General features: G+C 50.7%; 1 protein-coding gene across 4 annotated transcripts in view; it reads left to right on the forward strand.

Annotated features, from left to right (window-relative positions):
* Positions 1–12,973, forward strand: part of PLA2R1 (phospholipase A2 receptor 1) — a 171,970-nt gene that overhangs the window by 39,111 nt on the left and 119,886 nt on the right. For all 4 annotated transcript variants that reach the window (XM_073647079.1, XM_073647076.1, XM_073647078.1 and 1 more), the window contains exons 6-7: positions 5,938–6,098; positions 10,647–10,751. In XM_073647079.1, the coding sequence (XP_073503180.1) occupies positions 5,938–6,098; positions 10,647–10,751 (266 nt within the window). The remainder of the gene's footprint in view (positions 1–5,937; positions 6,099–10,646; positions 10,752–12,973) is intronic.

A 12,973-nucleotide genomic window follows, 5' to 3' on the forward strand; every position in this document is an offset into this window, starting at 1 on the left:
CAGAGGAGAAAGGAAGCAAGGAACACAGAGAAAGGCCCAGAGACACGAGGACAGAAGGAACCCCACATGCCCAGAGGAGATACAGGGTGAAGGGTTGGCAGAACAGGGTACCGGAACCCAAATTGGTGGAGGCAACAGATTCCTCAGCCAAAGACCGGAGGTTGTTACCACATCTTGGTGCGACCCCTCACTACATCCACCAGAAAGGCATACCGTATAGGGTCAGGGAAACCGGAGAGAGGTTTCGCCAACAGAAGGCCCGAGGAAGCTGGACAAAGGTGGGTCACTGGTGGGGACGGCCAGAGAAAGGAAAGAGAAGGGAGCTCTGAACCACACTCCGGAATTGCCTGGGAGTTGACCGAGTCCCTCACCTGGTGGACGCAGCATGACTCGGGCGGTCCTAACTGCGCACAAGTGACCTGATAAAGAACTGTGAGTAAAGCATTGAAAACTGCAACTGCATGTCTCTGTGGTTCCTCGCCGCACCAGCACCATCAGTACTGGGACACTCACACCATCACCACCACCATCCACATTAGCTGCCCTGAGGCAATACTTCTCCCGTGGGGAGTCATCCCATACTCAGCTGCGCAAACAACATCAGCCTCAGCGGTCGGCAGCGCAGCGGCGGTCCCCACTGACCGCAATCCACGGGTGGCGTAGTCGGACATTGTTAGTACTTAAGACTGCCACTGGTTTGACCACCCTGGGCACGGACCGGGTCACCGCCACACGGAGACTACAACCCCCAGCATTCTACAACACGCCCGGTTCCGGGTTCCCCTGCACAACACAGGCCCAGGGGGCGCGTCAACTTTGGCGTAGTCGGCAGGATCATTACCAACCCACCACAAGCGGGTATTGCGTGCCTGAAGAAAACTGCACATGTACCTTAAAAAGAAGTTTCCCGCCATCCGGAGCCGATTCCCGCCATCAGACGCCATCTTGGACCGTTTCCCGCCATCTTCATCCGTTTTTCCCGCCCTGGCAGAGCGGACGCCATTATGTGCGCACCAAAGGACAGCAGGAAGCCACCTCCCATCGTGGGCCAGGTCCCAGAGTGGCGCCAAAGAAGGAGCCCACCCCCACCAGCCATGAATGCAGCAGTGGAGATGTCCATCAGCATGGGAGGGCTGCCCTTGAAACTGACTGTCACCAAGTTGCCCCAGGACCACCCCCAATGGGGGCGGGAAGTGAAGAAAACTGTGGGGCAGGGCGCTGTCTGGATCAGTCTGGACAGACCGCACCCGGAAATGGAGGAAGCGTCCAGCAGTGCCAACACCTTGGTCCGGAGCCTGCTGCAGGCCGCACCGCCGGACAGCCTGGTGGAGATCCTGGCGCAGCTCCCCAGAGACCCGGAGCGTGCACAGGCTGCGCTGGAGGACTTGGACCGGAGGATGGTCCGGGCACAGCAGGATGCGCTGGCCGAGTGGAGAAGGGAGATGGCCCGGCAGGCTGGAACCCGCCAGCAGGAGGCGCCACCCGCAACCTGGAGCACGCCTGCCTCTGAGGATGGTGCAGGAGGGACGAAGGCCGGAGACGACGCCGCGGGGGGAGCCGCGAGGATTGAGGCAGGTAATGGGGACGTCATCACCCCGAGCCCAGCAGCTGTAAGCCTGCCCCAGCCTCCCGACGCAGAGCCCGAAGCCCTACTCACCACAACCGTTGCCGCGCCGCCACTGCTCCCAACTAGGCCTCAAGCGGCAGGAGCCGCGGTCACGCCCCGTTCCGCGCCACGCCCCTCGACCCCGGGCGCGGCAAAAGAGGAAGTACCACCGGCCTGGTCGCAAGGCCTGGTGAACCCGGGCTCCGCTGCCCCTCCAGCGCCCTCTTCCTCAACAGTGCCGCCCCCAGACCCAAAAGGAAATTTCCCGGCCTGGTCGCAAGGCCGAGTGCCCCCGGGCGCTGCTCCCCGACCGAGGCCCGTGGTGCCACCCCTGGGCGCAGACCTCTTTGCGCAACATACCAGCCCGGACGGGCTGCCCTTCGTGTGGCCACCAGAGTACGTCAACCCCCGTCTCCGGAGGGAACGACCCCTGTGTGAACCTCTGATCCCGGCTCCGGAGCCCGCCAAAATCGCTCCGCTCCCGCTGGAGGACACTCAATTCGCATGGGATCCCACCGGTGAGAATCTCATGGGGTTCACCCAGGAGACCCGGGCGGACGCAGCCCGGCGTGAGGAGAGCTGCCGTCAACAGCTGGAGGTATTTGAAAGGGAACGGCGGGAGAGGCGAATCCGAGAGGAACAGCTGCAGGCCCGGAGCGCGGAGCAGAAGGGCCCGACAAGACCCCCGAGCCGCCCGCGGTCCCCGAGTCAACGGGACCGTAATAAAGTTCCAGCTGGAGCATGGCTGGGGCTTTATCCGAGACCATCGAACCCCCGGCGACGTCTTTGTCACCCGCAGGGACGTCGAGAGCCACCTGCCAGAGGGACACCACGGACGCGATCTCTACCCGGGTGATGTGGTCACCTTCACCCGGCACAAGGGTGCCAAGGGACCGTACGCCCTCCACGTTCACCGGCTCACGGAAGAGGAACTACAGTACCGCCCAGAAACTGAGTACACCGAGGGTCCGGACGGACCAGAAGATTACCCGGAAGAGCGAGGAGGACACCGTTACCAGTGAACGGTAAAGTGGAACTGTATATAGTTACCCGTCAGGGTACAAGAACTGTTGCTGATTGAAGTGTGGTCCCCGTTGGGACTAGTATGGAACTGTTAAAGAACTGTTACCTGTGTGCCCCTAATCCCTAACCAGGCTGAGGACTGTGAGCAGCCATTCCCCTATCCCCACTGGCCGAGGACTGAGAGCGGCCATCCCTTGTATATAGTTGCGCTTCTTAAAGCGCCCCCTACTGGTTTTATACAAAAACTGCAACGCCTACCTCAGAATTAAATGGACTGTTGCACCTTTACCTGGTCGCAAGTTGCACAGTGGCCAGTGAAGAAGAGAATCTACTAAAATGTTTTACCAGAAAAAGTTTGATATGCTGAATAGTTTTATATGCTGCTAGAAAATGTTATATGATAAAAGAGTTCCAGTAATATTAAAAGTGCAGTATAATGTCTAGTAAAGAGAAAGTGTTTCCCATAAAGGGAAGTTGAATAATGCCGGCCGGTTTCTAATGTGAAAAGTTTTGAAAAAGTATTGCATGTTTTTGAATTGTCTTTGCTCTTTTCCAGCCCGAGGACGTGCTGTGATTTACCAGGGGGGAATGTAGCACCCCGAGGGCTCGGCTGCTACAGGGGTATTGCACCTCAGACCAGAGGTGTGATATTCCACTCCCGGGTAAGGATGGAGTGTGGACCAGGACTCGTTTAGCTGCATGCACCACACACACCCCATTTCCGAGGGACAGCTCAACGGTGCTCCCACAGAAGTGCAGGCACGACAGCTTCTGTCCCTGGTTGGAGTGGGGCGGGGAAAGGAAAACACAGTGGTGTAGGAGCAGATAGGGGTGGGTCTCTGGGCATAGGCAGGAGCCCATTGGTTGCTAGTCACCTGGGCTCGGGTGTCAGAAGGAGGTATAAAAGGTGGGCACCATCTTAGAACAGAGTTCAGTCCAGTTCGGTTCAGTGGAGACAGTCTGAGGAGAAGACAGGAAGCAGAGCCCCTGCATGGGCTCTGCTCTGCAGGCAGGCCTTGTCAGGAGGCTGGAGCCTGAGAGAGAGAGAGAGAGAGAGAGAAGAAGGAACAGAAAGGAAAGTAGGAAAGGAACTGGAACAGAGGAGAAAGGAAGCAAGGAACACAGAGAAAGGCCCAGAGACACGAGGACAGAAGGAACCCCATATGCCCAGAGGAGATACAGGGTGAAGGGTTGGCAGAACAGGGTACTGGAACCCAAATTGGTGGAGGCAACAGATTCCTCAGCCAAAGACCGGAGGTTGTTACCACATCTTGGTGCGACCCCTCACTACATCCACCAGAAAGGCATACCGTATAGGGTCAGGGAAACCGGAGAGAGGTTTCGCCAACAGAAGGCCCGAGGAAGCTGGACAAAGGTGGGTCACTGGTGGGGACGGCCAGAGAAAGGAAAGAGAAGGGAGCTCTGAACCACACTCCGGAATTGCCTGGGAGTTGACCGAGTCCCTCACCTGGTGGACGCAGCATGACTCGGGCGGTCCTAACTGCGCACAAGTGACCTGATAAAGAACTGTGAGTAATGCATTGAAAACTGCAACTGCACGTCTCTGTGGTTCCTCGCCGCACCAGCACCATCAGTACTGGGACACTCACACCATCACCACCATCATCCACATTAGCTGCCCTGAGGCAATACTTCTCCCGTGGGGAGTCATCCCATACTCAGCTGCGCAAACAACATCAGCCTCAGCGGTCGGCAGCGCAGCGGCGGTCCCCACTGACCGCAATCCACGGGTGGCGTAGTCGGACATTGTTAGTACTTAAGACTGCCACTGGTTTGACCACCCTGGGCACGGACCGGGTCACCGCCACACGGAGACTACAACCCCCAGCATTCTACAACAGGCCCGGTTCCGGGTTCCCCTGCACAACACAAGCCCAGGGGGCGCGTCACCAGCATCCAGGGAAAGTGATCTCCAAGAGAAGACCCTACCACCAGGTCAGCAGGTGCAAGAGAGAGAGACAGTAATTAAGCCAGGCCTAGCTCCAGGCAGGTCAGAAGCTTAGCAAGTGGAAGCAACGGATCAGGAGGCCCTATACCCGCTCACTGGGGAGAGTCCAGAAGTGCACCCTTCGTACCGAGTACCCTGGAACATACCTGCAACTACACCAGTAAAGGTACCGAAGCGAACCCCCGTGTGAGTGTCTGTCATTTCTCCCTGAACCGTCCTGGCCGTCTCTCACCTATACCACCATCCATTTCCCTACACTGCCCTGGAGCTAGCTCTTCCTGTGGAGAGCCACACCATCCCTGCTGCCGTAACATCAGCTTCAGAGGACTGCTCCGCAGCGGCGGCTCCCTTTAGCCGCATTCCACAGGTGGGGTCACAAACTTCACAAATCCCCTATAAATAATTCCCCTTTTTGTTGACCGCCCTGGGCCACGGACCGGGCCAGCCACTGTGATATCCCCCACCAGCATCCATAGGCCCGGCTGCCGAGTACCCCACGGCTCTGGGGGCGCATCATGAGCGCGGTAGCAGAGAGGTCCGGGAGACAAAAAGTCGAGGTTAGGAACACCAGCTGGTTTGACAACGTATAGAAAACACAATGTTGTAGACTAAGGAACCTGTTGAACCATTCTCTCAGGGATAGAATGTGGGAGGAAGGAATCTAAAAAACCCAGGGCAGATTGGAGTTGCATGAAGTCAGGAATATTTAGTTAGTGAACACTGATTTTAAGAAAACAAGGACTGGAGAAACCCATATGATAAGCGGCATATGTAGAAGGAGAACGCCAAGTATGTGTGCCTGTGCAGTATGACTAAAGATTGTACCGTGCTATGTGCCCAGTGTGTCTCCTACTTTTACTTGGTGGTTCCAGTTGGGAGTCCTGTTTTTGTCAGATACATGGCAGATCCCCTGCGCTCTGTCTCCTATTACTCTATTGGCGTAATTATTTGTGTTCTCTGCAGTAAGGCCTCATTCAGACGTTCGTTTTTCACGTACATGTTCTATATGTGGTTTTCTGGATAAAGGACGTACCCATTATATTCTACAGAGCTGCTCACAAAGTGTCTGCAAAAAAATCATGGAGAAATGTTCGTTTTTTTTATCAACATCATGGATAAAAATCAGCCATACAAGTCTATGGGCTCGTGAAACTCATGGACAGCACACGCATGGCATCCATGTGCACTCCGTGATTAATACTGCAATGCATTGGAGAATTTTTGTAAGTTATTTTTTGATCCATACGTGAAAAACACTCGCACCATTTTTTTTTTTCATATGTGAAAAATCACAGAATGAAGCCTAAGATGCAGTCCTGAATCTTTCTCATTATTCCAGAGAATATAAGTGAAGCCTGGATTGGACTGAGCTCTAAAAATAGGCATCCGGTACAGTTTCAATGGTCGGATGGCTCCACAGTGACCTTCACCACATGGCAGAGACATGAACCCAACATCAGCCTGGAGGGCAGTGACCTCTGTGTGTCCGCTCAAAGAACTGTAAGATAATATTTTGATGTTTTTCTTTGTTTGCTTTAACAAGTTCCTGTTTTAGTACAATATACTCTACATAAGGCTATGTGCCCACGATGCAGAAATGCTCCGGATTTTTTCCTGAGCGTTTCTGCATCTCCCTGGCAGAAAAAACGCATGTGGATTGTACATGCGGATTGTACATGCGTTTTCCTGCCAGGGACAAGTGGATGTGAAGCGTTCTTCACATGCATTTCCGCATGCGGGTTGTCAAGCGCTTTCCAAGCAATTTTAGCATCACTTGGAAAGTGCTTGACAACTTGGTCACACTATATAAATCCATGCAACCGGCATGGATTTATATAGTGTGACCGAAAGAATGTTAAAAAATAAAAAATAAATATCGTACTTACCTTCTGATGGCCCCCGGAGTCTTTATCCGATGCGTCATGGCTTGCCGGCAGCTCGGAGTACAGTGAAGGACCTGCCAACGTCAGCGTCGCGTGACCCGTCACATGACTAAATGACGTCAGCGTAGGTCCTTGAGTCCACCGCGATCTGCCGGCAAGCGAAGACAAGAACTCCGCGGGCCATCAGAAGGTAAATATAATGTATATTTTTTATTTTATTCTTTTTTTTACAGGTTCTACCAAGCGTTTTTTAAGCATTTCTGCAGCGTTTTTGCCGCTGCGGAAATGCTTAAAAAATGCATCGTGGGCACACAGCCTAAGTGCTTGAAATTTTTCAAGCCCTCCTGTCACTCTTTGCATAGTAGAAAAAAGAGAGGGGTCGATCACTGGTCTATTCGGGTGCTCTGAAGAAAAGAGTAATCTCAATTGCAAAAAGAACTTCGGCGCTCCATACATGAATATATAAGAAATATTGTATCTAGACTAATGTCACTTTGAAAAATGAAGGTTTTTTTGCGCATAATTTGGCCAATTTATGTGTGCCCATCAACCATGACAAGGTCACCTTCGTATGATGGGAAACTACGCTACGCTACCACTGGATATGCCACTCTTGGGCTGTAAGCCTGTATGGACAATATGTCTCTGCTTGGGCTTTTAACCTACAATGTATGGGCTGGTAGAGCTAGTTAAAACCACCTGTGACTGAATGGGAGGGACACATGGTCAGAAAAAAGGCTGTCAAACTTCTAATAGTGTGAACACGTACCTGCTGCAATGCTCCATCACGATGTGCCCATCGTGGTTGATGGGCACACATAAATTGGCCAAATTATGCGCAAAAAACCTTCATTTTTCAAAGTGACATTAGTCTAGATACAATATTTCTTATATATTCATGTATGGAGTGCCGAAGTTCTTTTTGCAATTGAGATTACTCTTTTCTTCAGAGCACCCGAATAGACCAGTGAGCGACCTCTCTCTTTTTTCTATTAATCATTTTTGGGATCCCGCTCCTGGAGCATTGCAGCAGGTACGTGTTCACACTATTAGAAGTTTGACAGCCTTTTTTCTGACCATGTGTCCCTCCCATTCAGTCACAGGTGGTTTTAACTAGCTCTACCAGCCCATACATTGTAGGTTAAAAGCCCAAGCAGAGACATATTGTCCATACAGGCTTGCAGCCCAAGAGTGGCATATCCAGTGGTAGCGTAGCGTAGTTTCCCATCATACGAAGGTGACCTTGTCGTGGTTGATGGGCACACATAAATTGGCCAAATTATGCGCAAAAAAACCTTCATTTTTCAAAGTGACATTAGTCTAGATACAATATTTCTTATATATTCATGTATGGAGTGCCGAAGTTCTTTTTGCAACTCTTTGCATAGTGACTAATGCACAAGTCACAGGGCATGCCCACCACACTCTCCCATGTCACAGAGCATGCCCACCACACTCTCTCATGTCACAGGGCATGCCCACCGCACCCTCCCATGTCACAGGGCATGCCCACCACACTCTCCCATGTCACAGAGCATGCCCATCGCACCCTTCCATGTCACAGGGCATGCCCACCACACTCTCCCATGTCATAGGGCATGCCCACCACACTCTCCCATGTCACAGGGCATGCCCACCACACTCTCCCATGTCACAGGGCATGCCCACCACACTTTCCCATGTCACAGGGAATGCCCACCGAACTCTCCCATGTCACAAGGGCATGCCCACCACACCCTCCCATGTCACAGAGCATATTTGAGTGTTTTTCTTTGTTTGCTTTTACAAGTTCCTGTTTTAGTACAATATAGTCTACATAAATGTTTGAAATTTTTCAAAATTTTATTCCAATAGTTGTAGCGCCTATATTATAAGACTGGATTGGTAATAGCAACAGTGTACCTTCTCCTCCCTCCTGTCCCACTTTGCATAGTCACAGATCATGCTCACCATTCTCCCATGTCACAGAGCATGCTAACTGCCCTCTCCCATGTCACAGGGCATGCCCACCGCACTCTCCTGTGTCACAGATCATGCTAACCATACCCTCCCATGTCACAGGGCATGCCCACCGCACTCTCCCATGTCACAGAGCAAGCCCACCGCACTCTCCCATGTCACGGAGCGTGCCCACCGCACTCTCCCATGTCACGGAGCGTGCCCACCGCACTCTCCCATGTCACGGAGCGTGCCCACCGCACTCTCCCATGTCACGGAGCGTGCCCACCGCACTCTCCCATGTCACGGAGCGTGCCCACCGCACTCTCCCATGTCACGGAGCGTGCCCACCGCACTCTCCCATGTCACGGAGCGTGCCCACCGCACTCTCCCATGTCACGGAGCGTGCCCACCGCACTCTCCCATGTCACGGAGCGTGCCCACCGCACTCTCCCATGTCACGGAGCGTGCCCACCGCACTCTCCCATGTCACGGAGCGTGCCCACCGCACTCTCCCATGTCACGGAGCTTGCCCACCGCACTCTCCCATGTCACGGAGCATGCCCACCGCACTCTCCCATGTCACAGAGCATGCCCACCGCACTCTCCCATGTCACAGAGCATGCCCACCGCACTCTCCCATGTCACAGAGCATGCCCACCGCACTCTCCCATGTCACAGAGCATGCCCACCGCACTCTCCCATGTCACAGAGCATGCCCACCGCACTCTCCCATGTCACAGAGCATGCCCACCGCACTCTCCCATGTCACAGAGCATGCCCACCGCACTCTCCCATGTCACAGAGCATGCCCACCGCACTCTCCCATGTCACAGAGCATGCCCACCGCACTCTCTCATGTCACGGAGCAACGGAGCATGCCCACCGCACTCTCCCATGTCACAGAGCATGCCCACCGCACTCTCATATGTCACAGAGCATGCCCACCGCACTCTCCCATGTCACAGAACATGCCCACCGCACTCTCCCATGTCACAGAGCATGCCCACCGCACTCTCCCATGTCACAGAGCATGCCCACCGCACTCTCCCATGTCACAGAGCATGCCCACCGCACTCTCCCATGTCACAGAGCATGCCCACCGCACTCTCCCATGTCACAGAGCATGCCCACCGCACTCTCCCATGTCACAGAGCATGCCCACCGCACTCTCCCATGTCACAGAGCATGCCCACCGCACTCTCTCACGTCACGGAGCAACGGAGCATGCCCACCGCACTCTCCCATGTCACGTAGCATGCCCACCGCACTCTCCCATGTCACGTAGCATGCCCACCGCACTCTCCCATGTCACGGAGCATGCCCACCACACTCTCCCATGTCACGGAGCATGCCCACCACACTCTCCCATGTCACGGAGCATGCCCACCACACTCTCCCATGTCACGGAGCATGACCACCATACTCTCGCATGTCACGGAGCATGCCCACCGCACTCTCCCATGTCACGGAGCATGCCCACCGCACTCTCCCATGTCACGGAGCATGCCCACCGCACTCTCCCATGTCACGGAGCATGCCCACCGCACTCTCCCATGTCACGGAGCATGCCCACCGCACTCTCCCATGTCACGGAGCATGCCCACCACACTCTCGCATGTCACGGAGCATGACCACCATACTCTCTCATTTTGAGTCAATAACACATCTCTGTCATAGTTTACTTACGTAAAGCAACTCCGATGGAGTTTTTATAATCGCTGCAATGTCGTTGACCACCTCATTTCCTATCAGACAACTTTTGAGTCCTTGTAGGAAGTTTTGCAATACAAGAAAGACCTTTTAGATCAGCTGTTGTTTTTTCCCCTGATGATAGTGAAATCAATGAGCATCTGTGCCAAATTTTGACTACAAAGGGTCAAATTCCAGTCCCTGGTCCCAAGGGCTTTGCAGTATGCAGTTGCTAGTTTTCAATGTGAGTGAAGGGGGAAGGGAACTTTTTGAACTTCCCAATCTACTCCATAGACTATAACAAAGCTGGAAAGGAGACAACCTCAATACAGACCCAACAGATCTTTTTTTTTTCATGTTTTCTGCGTCCTTTACAGCAAATCTACCAAATTATGTTGGGATTGGCAGACAGGTTTAGTGTGCACATTTACCAATCATTTTGGAAAAGACCCCTGCAGGTTGCTAAACTGTATCATTATAACAAATGCAATATAATGTACAAATATAAATATAAGCAAATCTTTTTTTTATTTAGGATGGAAACTGGAAAGTGAGACCTTGCAGCAGAAAATCCATCTCAGTTTGTAAAAAACTCAGTCAATCAAAGACAACGGACAATACTGATGAAGAATGTGCAGAGGTAAATTAATAAGAAAATGCTTCATCCAGAAAATCTGATTTATGGCAATAATTTCTAAGAAGCCTGCAACGCTTAATAAAAAACAGATGCACCTATGACCCTGTCAAATAAAACATAGACACTCTCATGGCTACTCATTGCCCTGACAGCTGTGTTGTAGCAAAGCACAGCTATTTTGTGCTCGGCTATGGATGCAGGGGTGAGCAGGATTATGCTCTGAAAATCCCCATGAAACCCAAATGAAATGTGGAGTTTGTAAATAGTCATAGTCACTACGTTCAATACTATCAATGGTCGCCTCATCCATAAAACACTTCCCTTGTTATAATCTATCTCTATTGGTAAGCACAAAGGGAGGGACCTGCAGCACTGAGAAGAAGCTGGGTGCTAAAATGTAGTTTTAGCAGATAAGAATAGGACCTCCCTTTCCGCTTTGTCATGCTGGCTGTAAAGAGGGGCAGAAGGAGATTAAAGAAAGACACAAAAGTACAAGAAAGAAACTTTATGTTGGGCTGGTAGTATGATATATTGACAATAGTCATGTAGATACTGTGCTATGTAAAAGGTTTACTATTGTGCGAATAACCCTTTAAGAACATTATCTTTAAAATCATCATAGTATGAAAATCATTAAATTGTCCTGAAAGTGAACATGTGACTTTGACCGCAGTACAAAGGTTAGAAAAGCAAATATATAACCTCTGGGAAAACAAGAACTGCTATGGGTTTATTTGCTTATATTTGCATTTTTTGCACTTCATATATAGAAGTATATAGAGTAATATAAACAGACGTTTTTCATTTTGTTTGTTGTTAGATGTTCTGAAGAGCAAGTAAACCACAGAGGATCTTATAAATATTGTTATCTGCACTGTGTCACTTCCACCCAGACGCTGTGCAGAAACTGCAAATCAGCCCTATTGAAATTAAATGGGTCAAGGTTACGATTAAAGTTTGGAGAAATTTTATGAACAGATAAGGTTTCCAGACAGACCATGGACCTGCAGTGTTTGTTCCAAAGTTCAGAACGTCAATGATCAGTTTCATAGAATCATAGAATGGTAGAGTTGGAAGGGACCTCCTGGGTCATCTGGTCCAACCCCCTGCTCAAAGCAGGATTCACTAGATCATCTCAGACAGATGTCTGTCCAGCCTCTGTTTGAAGACGTCCATTGAAGGGGAACTCACCACCTCTCGTGGCAGCCTGTTCCACTCATTAATCACCCTAACTGTCAAAAAGTTTTTTCTAATATCTAATCTGTGTCTCCTCCCATTTAGTTTCATCCCATTGCTTCTAGTCTTTCCTTGTGCAAATGAGAATAAAGATGATCCTTCTACAATGTGACAGCCCTTGACATATTTGTAGACAGCTATTAAGTCTCCTCTCAGTCTTCTTTTTTGCAAGCTAAACATTCCCAAATCCTGCAACCGTTCCTCATAGGACATGGTTTGCAGACCAGTCACCATTCTGGTCGCTCTTCTCTGAACTTGCTCCAGTTTGTCTATGTCTTTTTTGTCTTTTTGTGGGAGAAGCCCAAAAAAGATATTCTTTAAATTTCCTATACATATACATATATATATATATATATATATACAATACAGACCAAAAGTTTGGACACACCTTCTCATTTAAAGATTTTTCTGTATTTTCATGACTTTGAAAATTGTACATTCACACTGAATGCATCAAAACTATGAATTAACACATGTGGAATTATATACTTAACAAAAAAGTGTGAAACAACTGAAAATATGTCTTATATTCTAGGTTCTTCAAAGTAGCCACCTTTTGCTTTGATGACTGCTTTGCACACTCTTGGCATTCTCTTGATGAGCTTCAAGAGGTAGTCACCGGAAATGGTCTTCCAACAATCTTGAAGGAGTTCCCAGAGATGCTTAGCACTTGTTGGCCCTTTTGCCTTCACTCTGCGGTCCAGCTCACTCCAAACCATCTCGATTGTGCTCAGGTCTGGTGACTGTGGAGGCCAGGTCATCTGGTGTAGCATCCCATCACTCTCCCTCTTGGTCAAATATCCCTTACACAGCCTGGAGGTGTGTTTGGGGTCATTGTCCTGTTGAAAAATAAATGATGGTCCAACTAAACGCAAACCGGATGGAATAGCATGCCGCTGCAAGATGCTGTGGTAGCCATGCTGGTTCAGTATGCCTTCAATTTTGAATAAATCCCCAACAGTGTCACCAGCAAAGCACCCCCACACCAT

This window comes from Phyllobates terribilis, unplaced genomic scaffold (genome assembly GCF_046119375.1).
Source record: "Phyllobates terribilis strain yellow unplaced genomic scaffold, ASM4611937v1 Scaffold_9__5_contigs__length_417890890, whole genome shotgun sequence".
NCBI classification, from domain to species: Eukaryota; Metazoa; Chordata; class Amphibia; order Anura; family Dendrobatidae; genus Phyllobates; species Phyllobates terribilis.